The sequence below is a fragment of the Sciurus carolinensis genome, chromosome 14 (assembly GCF_902686445.1).
Source record: "Sciurus carolinensis chromosome 14, mSciCar1.2, whole genome shotgun sequence".
Lineage (NCBI taxonomy): Eukaryota > Metazoa > Chordata > Mammalia > Rodentia > Sciuridae > Sciurus > Sciurus carolinensis.
Window position 1 is genome coordinate 32,308,174 of NC_062226.1, and position 21,105 is coordinate 32,329,278.

At 32.5% G+C, this 21,105-nt stretch overlaps 1 protein-coding gene across 1 annotated transcript in view; it reads right to left on the reverse strand.

The window, feature by feature from the left end:
* The window catches only part of Stx17 (syntaxin 17), a 56,158-nt gene that overhangs the window by 33,095 nt on the left and 1,958 nt on the right, over window positions 1-21,105 (reverse strand). Inside the window, exons 2-3 of the mRNA XM_047524190.1 lie at window positions 15,513-15,698; window positions 9,318-9,383 (exon numbers count right to left, since the gene is read on the reverse strand). Coding sequence (XP_047380146.1) covers window positions 9,318-9,383; window positions 15,513-15,635 — 189 coding nt within the window. The 5' untranslated portion in view covers window positions 15,636-15,698. The remainder of the gene's footprint in view (window positions 1-9,317; window positions 9,384-15,512; window positions 15,699-21,105) is intronic.

A 21,105-nucleotide genomic window follows, 5' to 3' on the forward strand; every position in this document is an offset into this window, starting at 1 on the left:
AAAAGCCCATCAATAGATAAATGTATAAATCATGGTATAACCATATAATAGAATATTATTCAATAATAAAAATAAATGAAATGCTGATACACATTACAACATGGATGAATCTCAGAATATTTATGCAAAGTGAAAGAAGGCAGATTTTCAAAAAAGATACATATTGTATGACTATATTATATGATATATTGTATATATTACTTAAAATTCTAGGAAAGCAAGTCAGTGGTTGCCTGAATCTGGAGGGTTGGGGGAGAGCAAGACAGATGTGGCAGAGAGAGATCAAGAATGTATGGGGTTACAAAAGAATATAAAGAAACATTTTGAGGTGATTCATATATTATTATCTTGATTGTAGGTATAGTCTTACAGTATATACATGTCCAAACTTAAATATTTAAAATATGTGCACCTTACTGTATGTCAATTATACACCCAGAGACTTGTTTGAAAAAAGCAGAAAGGAAAATGCAAAACAATATATATTATTTAAATACAGTTATATGAACAGAAACAATAAATCTAAATCAGGCAAAAAGATTTCCTTCAGATGAAGGTGGGAGCAAGGGAAATAGAATCAAAAAAGGGGACAAAAAGGGCTTGGGTGGGATTTGTAAGGTTTTCTTCAACAAAAGTAAAGGAAGCAATATGGCAAAACATTCACATGTCTGACATAACTGGGTGATGACACTATGTAGTGTTTGTTATATTATTTTTGTCACTATTTAAATTTTTATATGTTTTAAGTGTGTGTATGTACTTTCTCAAAAAGTACTTCAATGTTAAAGTTGATATTAGAGCAACTCCTTATTTTTCTATCAAGTAGGTTCAGAATCACATACTAAGGTTACAAAGACAGTACGTAAAAATCTAACATATCAGGCCTCTTATATTCTATACAAATTGTTAGTACGTGTATGTATCTGATTGTCATACTAGCCACCAAATTGGTGTTCTTGGTTCTAACCTTGCCCCCTTAGAGTCTATCCTTTTCATAACAGTCAAGTGATCTTTTAAAGTTAAATCAGGTCATAATCTGCTCAGGAATTTCCCAAAGTTTTCTACCCGACTCTGATTACCACATCCTGCCAGGTCTTCCATGATATGATCTAGCTAATTTCTCTGACTTAAAACTCCTATACTCTTCTTGCTCACACCAGTCACACAACCTCCTTACTACTCCTTGAATATGCCAAGCATCTTCCCACCTACAGAATTCACACTCAGTTTTCCCTCTGCCTGGAAAACTCCATTCTCCCATAGTTTGTGCCTTCACTTCCTTTAGGTCTTGCCTCAAACATCATCATCTTCTATAACCACTATTCATATAGAAGCTCCTTACCTTCTATGATTCTTTGTTCCCCTGAATCTGCTTTACTTTTCTTCTTGGCACTTTTAATCATCTAACATATTATACGTTAATTTACTTTAAAACAAATCTTTCTAAAAAATAACAAATATTAGCAAGGATGTAGAGAAAGGGGAACTACTGCCTACTCTTGATGGGAATGTAAATTAGCACAGTCATGAAAAACAATATGGGTATACAGCCAAAGGAAATAGGTATCTGTATTCCTATGGTTATGGCATACTATTCATAGTAGCCCAGTTAAAGAATCAAACTAAGTGTCCATTAATGGATGAATGGATAAAAAAAATGTGGAAACACACACACACACACACACACACACACGATGGAATATTCTTCATACTATTTAGCCATTAACAACAAATGAAATTCTGTCACTCACAAGGATGAATCTGAAGGACATTATGTGAAATAAGACATGCACAAAAGGATAAAAATCATGTGACCTAAGGGAGAATCTAAAAATGTTGACCTCATAGCAACTGAGAGTAGAATAGTGGTGACCAGAGGCTGGGGATAAGTGGAAGAGGTTAGTCAACCAGTACACAGGTACAGTTAGATAGGAGGACTAAGCTCTGGGTGTGCTATTGCATAGCAGGGTGACTATTATTAACAAGAATATATTGTAAGCTGGGCATGGTGGCAAATGCCTGTAATCCCAGTGGCTCTGGAGGCTAAGGTAGGAGATCTCAAGTTCAAAGCCAGCCTCAGCAACTCAGTGAGACCCTGTCACTAAATAAAATACAAAACAGGGCTGGGGATGTGGTTCAATGGTTGAGTGCCCCTGAGTTCAATCCCCAGTACAAAAATAATAATAATAATAAATTGTATATTTGAAAACAGCTGGAAAACGGGATTTTGAATGCTCTTACAATAAAAGAAACGATAAATATTTGAGGTGATGGAAAATGTTAACTACCTTGATTTTACCATCATACAATGTATACATATATCAAAGCATACCCTATGTTCCATAAACATGTACAATTATTATGTCAATTAAAAATAAAAATTTTAAAGTGAAAATAAAATCTGTCTCTTCTCTCTGTACTTGCCTCTTTCAACATACAAGTTCTATTAAAACAAGAATAGTCTCTCTTCCAACAATCAGGTCAGAAAGGCAGATGTGCCAATATCTCAAAATTTGCAGAAATATCAATGAGTCTAACTCATTCAAATAATTAAAAAAAAAAAGAAAGTACATCAACTCAGTATTTAATAAGTTTCGCAGTATGCAAACAGCAAACTGTAAACTATGGCCAGACTTTCAGAACAATAAAGATGACTTTCAATTTCTCTCTAGTTTTAGTTTAATAACTAGCTATGAATTTTTGCCTTTCAGAAATATCATCAAACTTCTGTCTCAAGATTAAAAGATATATTCAAATATATACTCACTCTATAATGATAATTGTAAAAAGTAATTATTCTAAGTTAATTGAAAATTCTAAAAAATTGCTAATTATGTATTTAATGATTAAAAGATGAGTGGCTGTGCATATATTTGCCTTCATTAAATATTGATTTAGGATTCCTAATGTGTTTTTACAACATGTAATTTTAAGAAAAAATTGTGTATAGCAGAAAACATTTGGTATCATAATAATTAATCTGATTTCTTTACAAACAGAACACAAGTCCACTGGTAAACATTTAAATAACAGAGTAAACACATTCTAGAAATCATGTAATTTATTATTAAGGACTCCAGAGTTATATCTAATTTAATTAACATAAATATGGACTAGTCTTTATTTGTATTCTCTAATCACTATGATAAGGTATTGATAGTAGTATAATGATTTCACATTTTATTAATGAAAGGTACAAAAAAGAATGGATGGATTAATATGTGCTAATAACGTAATTTAAAACTTACAAGAAAAGAATGGATGATGGAAATATATATACATATATCTGAATAGCTTAAAATATTAAACCATTAAAAAGTAAAAAGAAAAATCAAAGGAGAAAAAGTACTTCATTTATTAAAATATCTAATAAGTACCCACTCTACAGGTATTAAGTGCAGAACCCAGTCCCTTTCTGCCTGGGTTAATATTGAAACAATCTATAGATTAAAAAGAAAACATTAAGGTACCACATTGGATTGGTTCTCATTAAGGATTCTTTAATGCCAACTAGGAGCAGTGAGACTATGCCAGATAAATTGGATTCCTTACTACCACTTATTTAGACAAACACTAAATTTCTCAAATTTAGACAAATACTAAATTTATTTATTTATTTTTTTACTTTAGACAAATACTAAATTCTGCTCTTCAGTTTCTTTTTATCTAAAAAATGAGGATAATACTCCTTTATCCAGAACCCAGATAGCTGGAACTGTATCGTTTATTGGTTTCTGTAATACATTTAACAATCACATACTGACTTACATTAACTTTTACTAAAATTTTAAACAATTATTTAAATATTTAATTAACTTTTTTTGAATTGTCATCTGGACAAGTTCCTTCATAGCAGAAATTGTTACACAATTATCACAATCCTCTATTATCAACCAGGACTGTTACTGTATGTTACATATGCGGGGAGGAGGGCAGGGAAGACTGAGCTTTTAAAATTATATTTCATGCTTCTGTATAACAAGTTCATGAAAATGAGGAAAGAAATGCAATTATAATGTTTTAAATTAAACAAAAAAAAGCCAACATTTTGTTAGCTGAATCTAGTAGTTAAAAGTGGAAGTATCAAATCAAACTTGTTATTACTAATTCTTCTTATTTACCGAACATCTACTATATATCTACAGGGGCTGTGTAGACCCTGGACACACATGATGGACAATCCTTATGACCATTCCAAAAGTTAGGAACTATTATGCTAATTTGACAGCTGAGGAAACTGATGTTCAGAATAGTAAATAACTTGTTCAAACAGACAGTACTGCATATGATTCAAATGATCACGAAAAATTTAATTGGAATACAGTATAATGAGATTTTACTTTCAGAAAAATAACATGTATAAAGAGCATTAAGAATTCTTTTGCAGAGGGAGCTATTGTTTTTTATAGTCTTTAAAAAGAGATATATTTGAATAAGCTTATTTATAACCAACTGTTTCTTCCAATAACTAGTGAGCCAGATTGAAAAAAAAACACAAAGAATCAAAACAAGAAAGAATCAGAAAAATATGGATGATATTAAAAGAGAAGAAAAATATTACTCAAATAGTTAAACCATAAAAAGAAGATACAAAGAGATTATAGTCTATTATAATAGTTAAAAGATAACTGGCTCATAGGAAAATTAACTATATCTACATATAGCAGCAAAAAATTAGCATAATTTAAAAGAAAAGCAACATTTTAACACAGCCCCCCCTGCCACACAACCTAAAATGTAAGGTATCTAAGAATAGATTAATAACATAATTTGAAACAAATAAAATATTGTTTATCTTCTTGATCTCAGGATAGAGGATTCCTTGAACACGACACCAAAAGCATGAACCATAAAAGACAAGACTGAAAAATTAGACCATATTTAATTAAAAAGTACTTTCTCTCAAAAGATACCATAATGAAAGTGAAAAGAGTTCTTAATTATATAAGTGCAATAGTGATAAATTTGGAAAACTTATGATGACTATTCATGAAATTATTTCTCCAAAAATAACTTGTACACAAACTAGAAAAAACAAGTCTATACACAAAATTCAGGCAGATATAAATAAAACTAAGCAAATACCTATATCTAACAGTACTTTTAATCTCATTATTTTAATGATACAAACAAATCTTCCTTGCCAGATGGAGGTCAATAATGTAAATATATATATATATATATACACATATATATACATTTATATATTAAATCAGTAAACAAATACTTTGACCATAGTCAATATCTCAAACAAATCCTGTGATTTTTTTTAATAATACACTGAACAGTTTAATCTCATTAACATTAACATGCTCAGTACCATTCGATAAACACTGAATCTTTTGAGTATCAGCTGTGGAACATACATATAGACCTATAGTTCCTGCTCCTCAGCCCTATAATCTAGTTATCACACAGTAAAATACAGAGAGATATATTCTATTTCCACTTAAATCTCATATCAAATCTGGTTTTGTCTATTTCCCTAACTCTAAGCTACTAACATCTTATTTCTTTCACCTCTGTGACCTTTCCTAATGACCTCTTGTATTCATTTTTCATTGTATCCCAATCTTTTCAAAATACTGCAGCTACATTAACTTTTTTAAAATGTAAGAGGATGTGTATTTTTTGGAGATACTGATTCTGGATTCAGAAACATGAGGCGGAGCTAAAAAAAAAAAAAAAAAAGGTGGGGGGTTGTGTGAAAGCCTGTAGAAAGTCCAACAGCCTTCATCTAAGCTGCCTCGGTATCTCTGTAAATTAAGGACCTGTCTGCCCTGGCATTAGGAAACTGAACCAGAACAATCTCCAGATACTGATACTTGGCAGTTCTCCCAAGGAAAATGCCAACTTGCCAAAGTACCTTTAAGTGAAGCTTACTAGGAGACAAGCAAATAGTTTTTTAGTGTCTCGAAAAATAAAAGAACCTATTACACCTATAGAAGAAAGGTTATGAAAAAGGAAAAAGAGAACATGAAAAAGCTCTCATAAATTAAATATCATAAGGACAGAATAACTAACTCAATACAAAGAGTTGAAGATAGAGCTAAGGAAATCTCTCAGAAAACAGAAGATAAAATTATACATGCAATCTAAGAGTTCTAACATTCAATAGAACAGGGGTTGGGAAACCTTTTCTGTAAAGGATCTGATAATAAGCTTAGACTTTATAGGCCACAGTCTCTGTTGCAACTACACCATTTTGCCATCATAGTATGAAAACAGTCAAAAAAAGAAGTAAACAAATGGGACAGACAAAAGGCCAGATATGCCTATGGCCACAATTTGCTGACCATTAAAATAGAAGATCTAAAAAATAAAAAATAAGAAAGCAAGGGCTGGAACACTCACCTAGCATGTGTGAGGTACTGGGTTTGATCCTCAACACCATATAAAAATAAATAAAATAAATGTATTGTGTCCATCTACAAGTAAATATATATACATATAAATAGAAGTATATGTATTATATATAAATATATATATACACACACATACATATATATGTATACATGTCTTGTGTGTGTGTGTGTGTGTGTGTGTGTGTGTGCATGTGTGCCAAAACAGAAAAGACAGGAGAATAAATTATCAAAGAAAAATTCTCAGAACTAAAGAATATGAATTTTTCGATTGAAAGGGTCCAACATAATGCACAAGATTATCAGTTCAGAATACCAGGGATAAGCAGATCATAAAGCTCCCAAAGAGAGAGAAAAAAAAAAGTCCTACACAGATTGGGAAATCAGATGATACCAGCTTTTTAAAGAGTAACACAAAAGAGTTAGAAGGCCTTCACTACTGAAAGAGAATTCCAAATAGAATTCTACACCTAACAAAGTTATCAATCATGTAGAAGAGGATTAAAGGCTGTTTTTAGACATACCATTCCTTAAATATTTACCTCCAGGCACTGAAGAATTATTCTAACAAAATACTGAAGTAAATTAAAAAACGAGGGAGACAAGATATTCAGGAAAACAGGGACTCAACACAAAGGAGCATCTAAGGGAAGTTCCAGAGCAGCGCTGTTTGGCAAGACTGGAAAGGGAATACACAGTGCAGCTGGGGGGAGAACGGCTTCAGGAGGGAGTTGTCAAAATAAAGAATGAAACTGATACATCTGAGCATATGAAAAACATCCTGAAAACACGTGACAGTGATGTGGAGCATTTGAAAGAAATAATCACAAATATACTGAATGTCAGGCAAGTTTTAAAAACAAGGCAATTATTAACTTCCAAAAAAAGTATATTATACCGTACTGTATATACTTGTATTTCACTAGTTGGTTTGACAGAAAACAATATCTCAATAACCAAAACAATGAGATACTGAGCACTAATTTAACCAAAGTTTGCAATATATGTAATTATATAGGGGAAAGGGAGGTAGGAGAGTAAAGTGAGAAACTAGAACTCCACCTATTATGGCAAGAAATAAAGAGTAACACCTAATCAGAAAATACCAATCTATTCATGGTATTCAGTAAGAAAGAGGTAAATACCAGGGTAAATGGCCAAAAAGGTTCACAATGGTTTCTTCCAAGTAGGACTTGGAAAAGAAGAGTAGGGTACTATAATTATGTCTAATTATATTTGACTTTTAAAACTATATGAATATATTTTTAACAATTAATTTAAAATAATTTAAATTTATCTTTTTCAAAAGCAAAAAACTGAGGTGGCACAGTGGGGCACGCCTGTAATCCCAGCAGCTGGGGAGGCTGAGGCAGGAGGATCAGGAGTTCAAAGTCAGCCTCAGCAACTTAGTGAGGCCCTAAGCAACTCAGTGAGACCCTGTCTCTATATAAAATACAAAAAAGGGCTGGGATGTGGTTCAGTGGTTAAGTGTCCCTGGGTTAAGTGTCCCTGGGTGCAAACCCCGGTACCAAAAAAAAAAAAAAAAAAAGTAACTAGCAAAGAGTATTTGCAATGCATAATATATAAAGAAGAAATATTTTTCAAATTACAAGGTACTCTTATGAAAGATGTCAACATACAATATATGCAAGAAACATAAACAGGCAATTAAGAAATATTACTGCCTAAGACATATGTGAAAAAACCTTCACCTTTCAAAGCAATTTAAAAAAAAAGCATTATCTTAACCTGCCAATTAACAAAAGGTTTCTGGGAAAATGTATTGAATGGGAGAGAGTAATGTATCATTTCTATAGGAAAATATGAAACAAAACCTTAAAAATATACATGACAGCTGATTCAGAAATTCCTACTAAAAAATCTATCCTTAAGGAAATAGTAACAAATAATGTTAAAAGGATTCAGGCACAACACACTACAGTGATGCAGCCACATCAATGTTTAAAGAAGCTCAATTCACCATAGCTAAAGTATGGAACCAACCTAGATGCCCTTCAACAGATGAATGGATAAAGAAAATGTGTGTGTGTGTGTGTGTGTGTGTGTGTGTGTGTGTGTGTGTTGGAATATTACTCAGTTTTAAAGAAGAATGAAATTATGGCATTTGCGGGTAAGTGGATGGAGTTGGAGAATAACACGCTAAGCGAAATAAGCCAAACCCAAAAAACTAAAGGCCAAATGTTTTCTCTGATATGCAGATGCTAATTCACAATAAGGGGTGGGGATAGGGAAGAACAGAGTTGCTTTATAATAGGTAGAGGGGAGTGAAGGGAGGGGAAGAGGTATGGGGGAAGGAATGGTAATAGAGTGAAACAGACATTATTACCTCATGTACATATAGGACTGCATAACTGATGTGATCCTACAATGTGTATAATCAGAAAAATGAGAGATTACATTCCATTTATGTATGATCTATCAAAATGTATAAATGCATTCTACTGTCATGTACAATAAATTAGAACAAATTTAAAATTTTTTTAAAAAGGATTTGGGCACAGAGGGTCATACCTAGCACCCTAATCCAAAAATTCCAAATCCTAAATGATCCAAAATCTGAAAGGTTTTTGAGAATCAACATGAAGTTACAAGGAGGGAAATTCTACACCTGACCTCACGTGGCAGGTTGCAGTCAGAACACAGATACAATAAAAAAAAAAAATTGTATAATATTACCTTCCAGCTGTATATATAAGGCTATATATATAAAGGTGTATATGAAACAGAAAATGAACTTCATATTCAGACTTGGGTGCCATACCCAAGATAACATACATATATGCAAATATTCTAAAAACCCCCAAAATCTGAAATCTAAAACTTTTGGTCACAGCATTTTGGATAAGGGACACTCAACTTGCATTATTTTAGCAAAAAATTTTTCAAGACGGTCTTTTTCATATTGATTTACCAGAAATAATATAATAGCCTTACCTGAACTGTACGTCCTGCATTGATATGCTCTTCATGCAACTTGTCCCAGATTCTGCACCGTTGATACTACATAAAAGAGAGGGAAAATGTACTCAATTTATCATCACTAGAGGATTATTTTGTTGCCATGTTACCACAAAAATTTCTACTCATTTACTCAAACTTAAACATACCACCTAGACAAAATAGTGATTTAGTGGTGGTAGTTAACTTTCCAAAGACCACATAGGTAGGAAGTTTTTGAAAATATTACATACAAAGTTCTGGAAATAATAAAACAAACAAAAGATCAACAGATCTACGTTATTTAATTTTACTGAAAAAAATGGGTATTTTTGTCTATATTGCAACCATTTTTAGAGATGGGAAATATAAAGAATGAGAACGTAAAAGAATGTGAAAAAGATGCACATCCAGAGAAAATGAAAAGTTGTACCCCATTAGTGTACAATGAATCAAAATGCATTCTACTATCATGTATAACTAAATAGAACAATAAAAATAATTTTGAAAAGAATGTGAAAAATAAAGAGATCAGCACCATTCTTTATACATTTTGTTATACACTATGAATTTTAAATGTTTGTCAATGATAGTATAAAGTACTGAAAATTAAAATCTGAATTTGAAAAAAGTAACATCAATACTGCAGACTAGACAGTAAACAAAACTGAGATTGAAGATGTAACATATGTGTTTCAGTTTTTACCAAAGCAATATTTAGTTTTCAGAGTATCATCCAGGAAACTCCATGAGTATAATAATGAAAGTTTTTTTACTTGACAAGAACCAGAGAAAATGTGATAACAATATAGTAGTGTATATATTTATATATAGCATATAAACATCAACACCAAATATCACATATGATTTTTGGTTGATACAAAAGATCCAAAATTTAAAATGTTAGAAGTAAATAATAACATTAAATACATTTTTGGTATACTACATACTGAAAAAGAATCAACTTAGCAATGATTTGAAAAGACAGAAATGAAAATATCCCATACATGCATGGAAGACATAATAAATCATAAGAGGAGAGTACTGAAAAAATTTTCTAGGACATTTTTATATTCTTTATTCTGCATATTCTTTGAATTTGTTAGTGAATGGTGCAGTAAAAAAAAAAAAACTCTTAGATATTCATAAGATTTTTATGTTAAGAACTAAACAATAATAAATTTAATATATATAAAGTTTAATATATAAATATATATTCATAAATATCATCAAAACACTTTCATTTATAAGAAAAATATCAGGTCTGGTGTGAATACTCTTTTAGATAGTGTTATGGTATAATATAAGTTTGAGGGGAAAAAAAACAAAGACATGTTTGGAAATGAACCATTTTAAAATTTATTACTCACTATTAATTTGTCATAATAGTCTAAGAAAAATTAATATTAAAGAAGCAGAATTGAGAATTTGTGGAGGCCAATGCCTAGAATTCATGAAGCAGAATACCAGAGAGGAGAGAACCTCAAGGTGAGAAGAAAACTGGTAAGACTACTCTGAGAGAGAACATCAGAGATATGCAGAATTTTCCTTTTGAGTCTTTGGCTGGGTACTGATTAGCACATGCATGTGAAGAAAGAACCTGTAGTCAGAAGAAGAATCACTGAAAAGAAACCAGTAGAATACTTCTAATGGTCATATAATGCCAGACACATTGCATGTGACCACAAGAAAGAATGAGAAAACCTTCAAATACATTGGGTATCAGGTAGAATACTCCAAAGTACTGCCCACTATGGGGGAAACTAGCCCTGAACTCAAGTCTCTTCTGGTCATACACGAGAAAGCTTTCAAGAAAGCCTCCAAAGACTCAGAGTGTTCCCAAGTAACTTAACTGAAACACTCAACTGTGCCTCAAAATAAAGTTCAAATATATTTAAAATAATTCATTACGATTTAGTACACAATAAAGTTCACAATGTTTGACATACAATAAACAATCACCATGTGTGTAAAAAGGCAGAATAATATGATCTATAATGAGAAAATTAAATCAACAGAAACAGATCCAGACATGATAGTTAATGGAATAGACATAAATATTAAAAATGTATTCAAGAATTAGAAGAAAACATGAGCATACTAAGGAGAGACATATGAAACTTCAAAACAGTGAATTCCTAGAGTTAGAAAACAGAATCTGAAATGTAAAATGCACTGAATAGGATTAACAGCAGATAAGACAATGCAGAAGGTACAATTAGTAAACTTGACATAACAATAGAAACTATCCAAAACAAAACACAGAAAGGAAAAATGAGTGTGATAAATGAACAGAGCATCAGTGAGCCATGAGCCAAACAAAAACAATACACTCTCCATGTAATTGAATTTCATGAGAAGGAGAGAAAGAGCAGTAAACAATTAGAAAAAAATTAATGGCCAAAGTTTTTCCAAATTTGATAAAAACCATAAATCCACAGAAAATCAAAGAACAAACAAATGAAACAGAAAAGAAAATCACACTAATGCATATACTATAAAACTACTTAAAAGTGATAAAGAAAAAATCTTTAAAGCAGCTAGCGGTACTAAAGAGACATGGAGTACAGAAGAACAAAGGAAGAATGACAGAGACTTCTCATGAGAAGCAAGGAAAGTCAGTAAATAGATATTCACCAACTAAATAGGGAAACTGATTTTCACTGTAATTACAAATTAACAAACAAATAAATATGAAGAAAAAATTTGAACACATAAATGAATAACAAGTAAGACTGATTATGTCTGGTTGAAAGTTTATGTAAAGATCAAGTCATCTACCAGATCCCCTCTCTACTTACCCACATGACTACCCTGTCCCTTCTAGAGAAGACAGTACTCTAGAAGATAGCCTCTGGAGAGGTCAAACTAGAGAAGCTAGGGATCCTGGAGTCTAAGCACAGCAAAGGCAGGGTTGAGGTACCATACCACAACCAGGAAGATTAAGCCTGGACCAGGAGTCTCTGAATAGTAGTGAGCCTGCTCTCCTTCTTGCGTCTTTTCCTTCCCGTCTCAAAGGCTTGTCACAAAATTTATACTATATCCATCCCTTCAACCTTCCCACCCCCACTTCTGTCACACCGTGACCTCTGATAAACAACCCCAACAGCTAGGACTAGAAGCTCTCTGCATCCTGAGTAGCTACAGATATTGAGATCTGGTGGCTCCCTGTTTAAAATAATCTTCACTTGTTCACCTCTCTAGACAACAAGGCCCCCATTACTATCTTGCTACTCATATACCCACAGAAACATACACACAACTCTACTTTCTGATTAGCACTCTTAAAAATCAACAGCTAGTCAAAGAGACCTATAATTCTATATGCTGAGACAGAAGGAAAGGAAGAAAGACAGAAAGGAAGGAAGAAGGAAGGAAAGAACTCATTCAGGAAAAACAAAGAAACAGAAGAAGTTTTTGAAAAACAATACCAAGATAGAGAGATGATATGATACTGCATCCAGGAAACAAGGATTCTTTTGAAAAGTATAGAGAGTATTTGGGTGTGTACATGTGTGTAAGCTCACTGAGGGAGAAAACACACACACACACACACACACACACACAGAGAAAAAAAGTATAATTCCAGTAGCTGTATTTAAGCTGGAACATGGATGCAATAGCTGGTGCTAGAGTAGACATTTTACAAAAAGGACAGAAACAATTTGAAGATGGAGAATCAGATAAAAAGAGTTTGGGTCTTTAATGACTGCTGATCTGCCACTGCAGGTTGGGACCACCTCCATTATCATGAGAGATTAAAGACCAAAACAAAACAAAAGCACAAAACTCTACCTTATTTTATACACTATTTTGGGGTTTTCTGCAACTTGACTCTTATTATATACTTACACGTGCTAACTAATGCTGTGTATGTGCTACAAAGTAAAATTTCCCCCAGATTCCTACAATACAAACCAAAGAAAATCATATTCCAAAGCTTACTATCATGTCATTCCTATTATCTATGTTCAAGTCTATCTTACATTAGCCAAGCAAGCTGAATGCTAACCCTCTGTATTTCAGGATTACATGTTAATAAAATTTATCATGTGTAATGAAACGAAATGCTGAAGGACCTATGGAATACAGTCACAGGTGTCCACAGCACACTACCCTCATTGTTTTCAGATGTTGCAGAATCACGCCACTAAGGCTTACCTTCAATTTCCCTTCAGTCTGACTTTCTTCTTTTAAATTCATATTGGATGACTGATGGCCAGCATAATAAATATTTTATCTTTCTACACCTTTCTCCCAATAAGAATATGACTTTTTGAAGTGAGGCACTGTCAGACACCTGGAGTCTAAAATTAGTTCTTAACTCTTTTGTCCAGAGCACAGCAGCTTTCAAATGTTTTTAAACTGCCATAATATAACTACTAAAATAAACTAGTCAATGCTATATAAAATGTTACTTTCTTATTAAACTAGAAATCCTATAGATAGTAGAATGATCGAGGATATAAAATAAAGCAAAGCTCAGTATGAGTTTAATTGTTTGACACAAGATAATATCACATATTATAAATTGTAGTTATTCTGATAATGTCTGAAATTTTTAAAAAATTGCACAAAATGCTAATGGTAAATGTTTGGGCAGAGAGGGATCAATGTAACTAACCTGGAATAATTTTCTGATGACACATGGCACAATTAGTGAAATCAACAAGAGACCCTTCCTATCTCAACTACCTTTCTCCCAGGTTCTGGTTTTGCCAGTGATGACTGATTTGGTCATTCATGTGGCTAGGATCTGAGGATAATGACAGGAGGCATTTTTATATAGAATAAATATAAGAAAAGAAAACTCTCAGACTTGTCAAAGCTCAAAGGGAAAGTATGAACTATGACAATAAAAGGAAGAAATGGCCTTAAATACACCATAATCCACCTGTTTCTACCTTTTAGAATCAATTCACTTGCTGAATTCCTATCTTCTTTGTAACTGAGCACTTCAGTATGAGGTCAGGACTTTAAAACACATCTTATCGAATCTTCTACATGGAGATGATCAATCAAAAGTAAACAGCTGTATTTATATATTATAGTGCTAAAAGAACCAGCCCCTCTTGTTAAGCAAAGCGTGGAACTCTTTAATTTGTTTCTATTCATGACAAGAATAACCAGTTTACCAGGCAACTACTTCACCATCCTTAAAAAGTCATGGCATCACCTATATGCCATGAGTAAAGAATAAAGAAATTAAGGAATGACAAAATACTAACCCTGAATTCTAGAGAGAGTGTCATATTTGCATTTAAATTTCCACTTAGTATTCTTGGCACTTATTTTCTATATTTTTAAAAGGACTTTAATACTTGGAAGATACACGGTATCCATGGTAGAAAAAGTTGGCATTTTTCTTGTATAAACTACTCAGTTGAAGGCAATGAATAGTGTTAATATGGAAAGGACTAATGACCAGATCTTCCATTGAAAAAGAAAACCACCAATGGAGAGAGACATTGAAAACTTATACAGGTAGAGTTCCTTTTGAAAGAACAAATGTCGCTGAACTGTCCCACAGCAAATACATCATGACCTGCCAAGTCAATACTCAGTGCTTAGTAAACTTGATGTTGACATAAATGCCAAAATCCGTCCACCAGACCCTGGCCAGTGTAAGTTCTACACAACCTTGGCCATAGTTCCTGAGACTAGTCCATCTTCTTTCTATTTCCTCAACAGATATACACAGGATGTCTCAATTTAGGACTTTCCTCAAGTAAGGAAATTCCCTCATGTCACACAATTGATTTACTTCTTTAATATGCTTGCATCTGAAAAGGATGGGATGGGAGGGTGACTGATACACCCTCCAGGTTCAAAAATCTTGCCAAGGGCTGAATGAAATTAAAACAGGTCCATTATCCAAAGTTCCCCTCCTTCACATTAGGTTGTAATATCAAACAGTTTGTATTTTAATTCTAACGGCCTAAAACCTCTACATGTACAATAAAGAAGGCATAGAATCGATTCTTATATCACTTCCTAGAAAAAGAAATATATAAGAGGTCTATGTGTAGAAGAGAAACACCAGCTTAAAAAATGAATAATGTTGCTAAATCATTAGGAGTCAGGTATTTTAACAAAGCCTTTTGTCTAATATTCTCAATTTAGCTGAAAAATGCAACAAACATAATTCATATTATATAACCATTTCTTATGGTAGAAAATGAAAAAGCCCACCTTCTCAATATTAATTTGGTGCTTTCTTAGCCTCTCCAGGTCTGTTGGAATGACTATCTTGGTGAATTTCTGGATAGCTGGTTCAAGACGGCGTAATTTCACTTTTTCTTCATCTTCAGACATCCTAAAATAATGTTGTGTTACTTCCACTTGCAATAACTCTCTTCTCCACTCATATAGAAAAACCTAAAAGGGAAACATTTCTTAAGAATGTTTTTCAATCAATTTTCATTATGTTTAAAGTCAACAATTAGGTAGATTTACAATTTATTCCAAATATGTATTCGACTTAATGCTGAACTTGAGTTGACTTTTTTCTTTATGAAACCATGCATTTCAAAATTTTCATTATGAAAGTTATGTATATTCACTCTAGGCTGTTTACAAATAAAATATAAATAAAAGGAAAGATTAAAGTAAAACTAACAATTATCTCCTCACCCTTAGTTCACTACTATACATTTCAGTGTATGTCTCTCCAGGTCTTTTTCTGTTTAAATATATTTTTTAAAAAGGAGTATGCAGTGAAAGTTTCATGTCCTGAAATATCCTGGACATTGAATAACCTTTTTTAAAAAAAAGGTGTCAAATGGTGAAATGTGAAGGAAAAATTTCATAACATTTCTGCTTGTATCAAACTGCACTTCTAATGTTATCAAAATGTATGCAATTACATATATCAAATATAACAAAATGCAGAACTCTTCTCATGGATGTCCTTTAGATCTACTCTTCCCATTCTGACAAAATTATTAATATTGTCTGCAACTGATTCAAATAATCAGTGACAGAACTGGAATAAAAACCAGTTTCCTGACACTACAATCAGAGGCTTTTTCTATTTCATCATTTTTCTACCAGCATTCCAGGAAGTCCAAGGGTATGCCTTTGGGGCCAGGATAGGAGAGGGAAGGGGCTAGAAGTGAGCAGGCTCCAGAACCTAATCCTTTTTTCAGCTGGAGAAATTTTATTTACATCTATTTTATAAATTGGAGATTACTAGATCTTATGTGAATTAATGGGCTCCACTGCTTAGCCAAACTTGAAAACCACTATTGTACACCACGCTTATATGCCATCTCATCAGTCATAAGCTTTCTCATACTAAAATATTCATATTTAAGCTGACTAGGTTAATCCCATTAGGTTATGGTGTCAGACGAGGATTCGGAGAGATAGGAGTTCACATTTAGACTTTGTGCATTCCTGTTATCTTTGGAGTCTGTTGCTTTCAAGAGCTCTACTACCCGCAAAACATTAAGAGTTACTACTCTAAATAAAGTCTATTTGTTTTCTTTCTTTCACGGCTGAAAAACTTTGAAGTATTGGTTATATGACTGCCTTCACTGCCTATCCACTAGTAATTTGGTTCTTATGTCTGACACAAGGTAAAAAAAAAAAAAAGAAAATTTTCAAACGCCAGAAACAAAGAGGGCAAAATTGCTGCAATAGTGAATGGGAAGTGGAAACATAAAGTTAGTTGCCAAACCAGAGTCCAAAGACCAAAAAAAAAACAGAAAAATTCATAGCTAAGAGACAAGAGCTAAAGCCTCAAAAGATGGATTAAACGGTAAACTATACAGCTAAAAAGAGAAGTACTGATTGAAAGATATCACTTGGAACACAGATGAATAAAAAGATGAAAATATTTTGAAAAGAAGATAAGGGACATAAAGGATAAAAACAACAAGTTCAAGAACAAATAATCCAATCGACAAATGGGCTAAGGAAATGAACAGACACTTCACAGAAGAAGATCTATAAGCAATCAACAGATATATGAAAAAATGTTCAACAACTCTAGTAATAAGAGAAATGCAAATCAAAAACCACCCTAAGATTCCATCTCACCCCAATTAGAATGGCGATTATCAAGAACACAAGCAACAACAGGTGTTGGCGAGGATGTAGGGAAAAAGGTACACTCATACATTGCTGGTGGGGCTGCAAATTAGTGCATCCACTCTGGAAAGCAGTATGGAGATTCCTCAGAAAGCTTGGAATGGAACCACCATTTGACCCAACTATCCCACTCCTTGGCCTATACCCAAAGGACTTAAAATCAGCATACTACAGTGATGCAGTCACATCAATGTTCATAGCTGTTCAATTCACAATAGCCAGATTGTGGAACCAACCTAGATGTCCTACAATTGATGAATGGATAAAGAAACTGTGGTATATATATACAATGGAATATTACTCAGCCATAAAGAATAATGAGTGGGAGGAGTTAGTGTTAGGGTTAGGGTTAGGGTTAGGGAGGGGGGCAAGAATGGAGGAAGGAAAGACTGTATAGAGGGAAAAGAGGGGTGGGAGGGGTAGGGGGAAGGGAAAAAATAACAGAATGAATCAAACAACATTACCCTATGTAAATTTATGATTACACAAATGGTATGCCTTTACTCCATGTACAAACAGAGAAACAACATGTATCCCATTTGTTACAATTTAAAAAATGCACAAATCTTAAAAAAAAAAAAGAACAAACAGGGAATAAAGAAAACAATGAAAAGAAATTATTCAAAGAGAACATGCCAAGAATCAAGACTGTAAGACCTCAAATTGGAAAAGTTCATAAGTCCCAAGTAGTATAAATGAAAAACAACTTAACTAAATATATGGAAAGGAAATTGAAGAATACCAAGGATAAAGAAAAAAATTTAAAAAAGAAAACTAGAGATAAAAGATGAATATAAACAACAAAAGCAGCAACCTTTATATCAAAGCAATGTATCAAAAGATAGGACTATCTTCAAAGTGCTAAGGAAGTTGGTATATACCTAGGTAAATTATCATTCACAGTGAAGGCAAAATAATCATTTTCAGACATATAAAGACAGAGTTAATTACCAAATCCCTCATTAAAAGAATTACTTAAAGTCATATTTTAACAGTAAAGAAAATAAAATCAAAGGAGTAGAATGGCAAGAAGCATTGAATATGATAAATTAGTACTGGACATAATAAATGAGTGAATAAAAGAATAAAAGAAAGGATTTATTTGAATAACATGATTAAGTATAAGAAAAATGTTCCCGTGTAAATAATTTCCTATTATGTGACTTTGTATAGCAGCATAGTGTCATCTTATGTATGTGATTCATAATGTAATCATCTACTGTTAGCTATTTAGGTTGATCCCAATTTTCCACTATTATAAACAATACAGTAATTATTCTCTCTACCTATAAATTCATGATTATTTCTTTAAAATAAATGCCTGGAAATAGAAATATTAGGAAGATACATTTTAAAACTACATTTATATACATTTTCCCAAATGTCCCACCAAAGGTTGTGTCCATTTACATTTCCACCAGCAACATATCATAATGTCCGTTTATCCATATTCCAACTAATTCACTTGGTATTTGCATTCTTCTTAGATATCTTAGATATTTAATTGGTAGAAAAAGGTGTCTCATTGTTGCTTTAGTTTGCATTCCTTAAATTACTAATGGAATTGATTTATTAGCCATTTGCATTTCTTCTTTTGTGAATTACCTACTTATGCTATGCATCTGTTTTACTTCAAGGGATGTTTACTTCTTATTAACTTGCAATAGTCTATTATATGCCAAATACATAAATTATTAGTCTAATGTTAACATTTTCCAGTTTATCACGTTGCCTTTTCTGCTTTCTACTATGCAGATTATGTACTATAGGAAAATAACTTGAGGTCTACTTTCATTCCTAGTAAAACGTTTTTCTAACATAACCTGTTGCTCAATAGATGTTACCTGAGCTAAGAAGTCTTCACTATTTTCAATCCTATCACTTCAGTCAAATGGCAAAATATGCATAGCACATTATAATAGATCTTTAATTGGTCTGCCTTTAGACTCTTTCCCCTCTCCCTTTTCTCCCCACAAGTTATCACCAATGAATCTATATAAAAACCAATTGCAGTATCTTACCTCTCTACACAAAAACTTTCAATATTCACTATTATTTGAATAAGAAAATATAATGTTTATAAGTACAGTCATCTATCTAGCCACCTATTATCTCTCTCTCTCTAATTCTAGTTTTGAAATGATGTTCCCTCTGTCTAGATGCACTTTGATATTCACCTGCCTTATGTATCATTTACCAGATGAGATATAACTCAGGTGATTCTGCCTTGTCTTCCACTAATCAGTTTGTAGTGTACTTAATCCCTTATTATTGACTATTTGGCTTGTTATTCTTGTTCCTTTATTATTGTATAATAGTTTTCTTTCTTGAGTTCCAAAAGTGGCATTTCCAGGTACATTATATGACTTTGCCCCTCAGCTTTGTGTGCACAAGGAAAACCTATCTCAGCAAGGGAGATCTCCCAGGGAAAATATTCTGCCCCCAAGAACCTCCCAAGAAGATTTTCAACTCTTGGTCTCCTTCTGCTAGTATCTTATAGTATTTCTCTACCATTTTCTATTTTTACAAAGTAACAATAAAATTCCTTTATGAAACATGCAAATAATTGCAGATACCATGATTTATTGACCCAGAAAGTTTAGCAGTGGATCTGATCAGAAAATAGCTCAAATGTTTGTTTGTTAGCTATTACGGGAAAATCTAATTCTATATCTTAATGTGATTTAAAAGTGTGACTAATGAGTGAAAGTATACTTTGCCATTTCTTTATTTTTCAGTCATAAAACTGGAATATTTCTGAATAATTAAAACATTAGGATAAAAAAGGTTTATATCAAGATCTCACCTGTGTAAAATATGACTAAGAAAAAGATAAAACACTACAAAAAAGTGACTAATTTCCCAAACTCCTATAGTTGTTACATTAATTTTTAATATTTTAATATTAATATTTTTAGATCTTTAAAAAATATAATAAAATATTTAGGGTGATAAAATTCTTATGAAATTATTATCATGATTGTGATGGCACACACACAACTATATGCACATCTTAAAACCCATAGAACTGTACACTACAAAAAGTGAATGCTACTGTATATAAATTTAAAAACAACAATAAGATGTGGAAGGAATCCAAAATAAAACATGAACTATCAAAAATAACATTAACTGTATTATAAATGAATAACATAACTATGAAAAGAAATAGGGAAGAAAATAATATAAGCAATTTCATAAAACAATATTTTAACTAAATACAATAAGGTTAAAGACAAAAAACAACTGCACTGTGTGCTAGTAAATTTGTTTCTCACAAGGATACAGGTTAGAAATTCTGAAATGACTTTATAATAGGATTGAACAAATAAGGAAATATTTCACATAACACAAGAGCCAGATTTTTGTCAGAGAAATAAGCTAAAGTAAGGGATGAAACTAGATGAACCTGGGGATGTCAGAATAGAATTGAAGTCAATGGGCTGAACTTTGTTTTTAAAAAATATATAGGTAAATAAATACAGAAATAAATATAGATCTTCTTGTACGCATGGGCTTGTATGTACATATACAGCTGTCTTCTGAAAGGCTCTAAAAGCAATGACACCCCAGTAGTAATGAGCACACCTAAAGCACAGAACTTGGTATCTAAATACCATTCTCCAAAAAAGAAATCAGGAGTCTTTGATTCAGGGGTGTGGCAGGGGAAACACAAGATGCATATGAAACA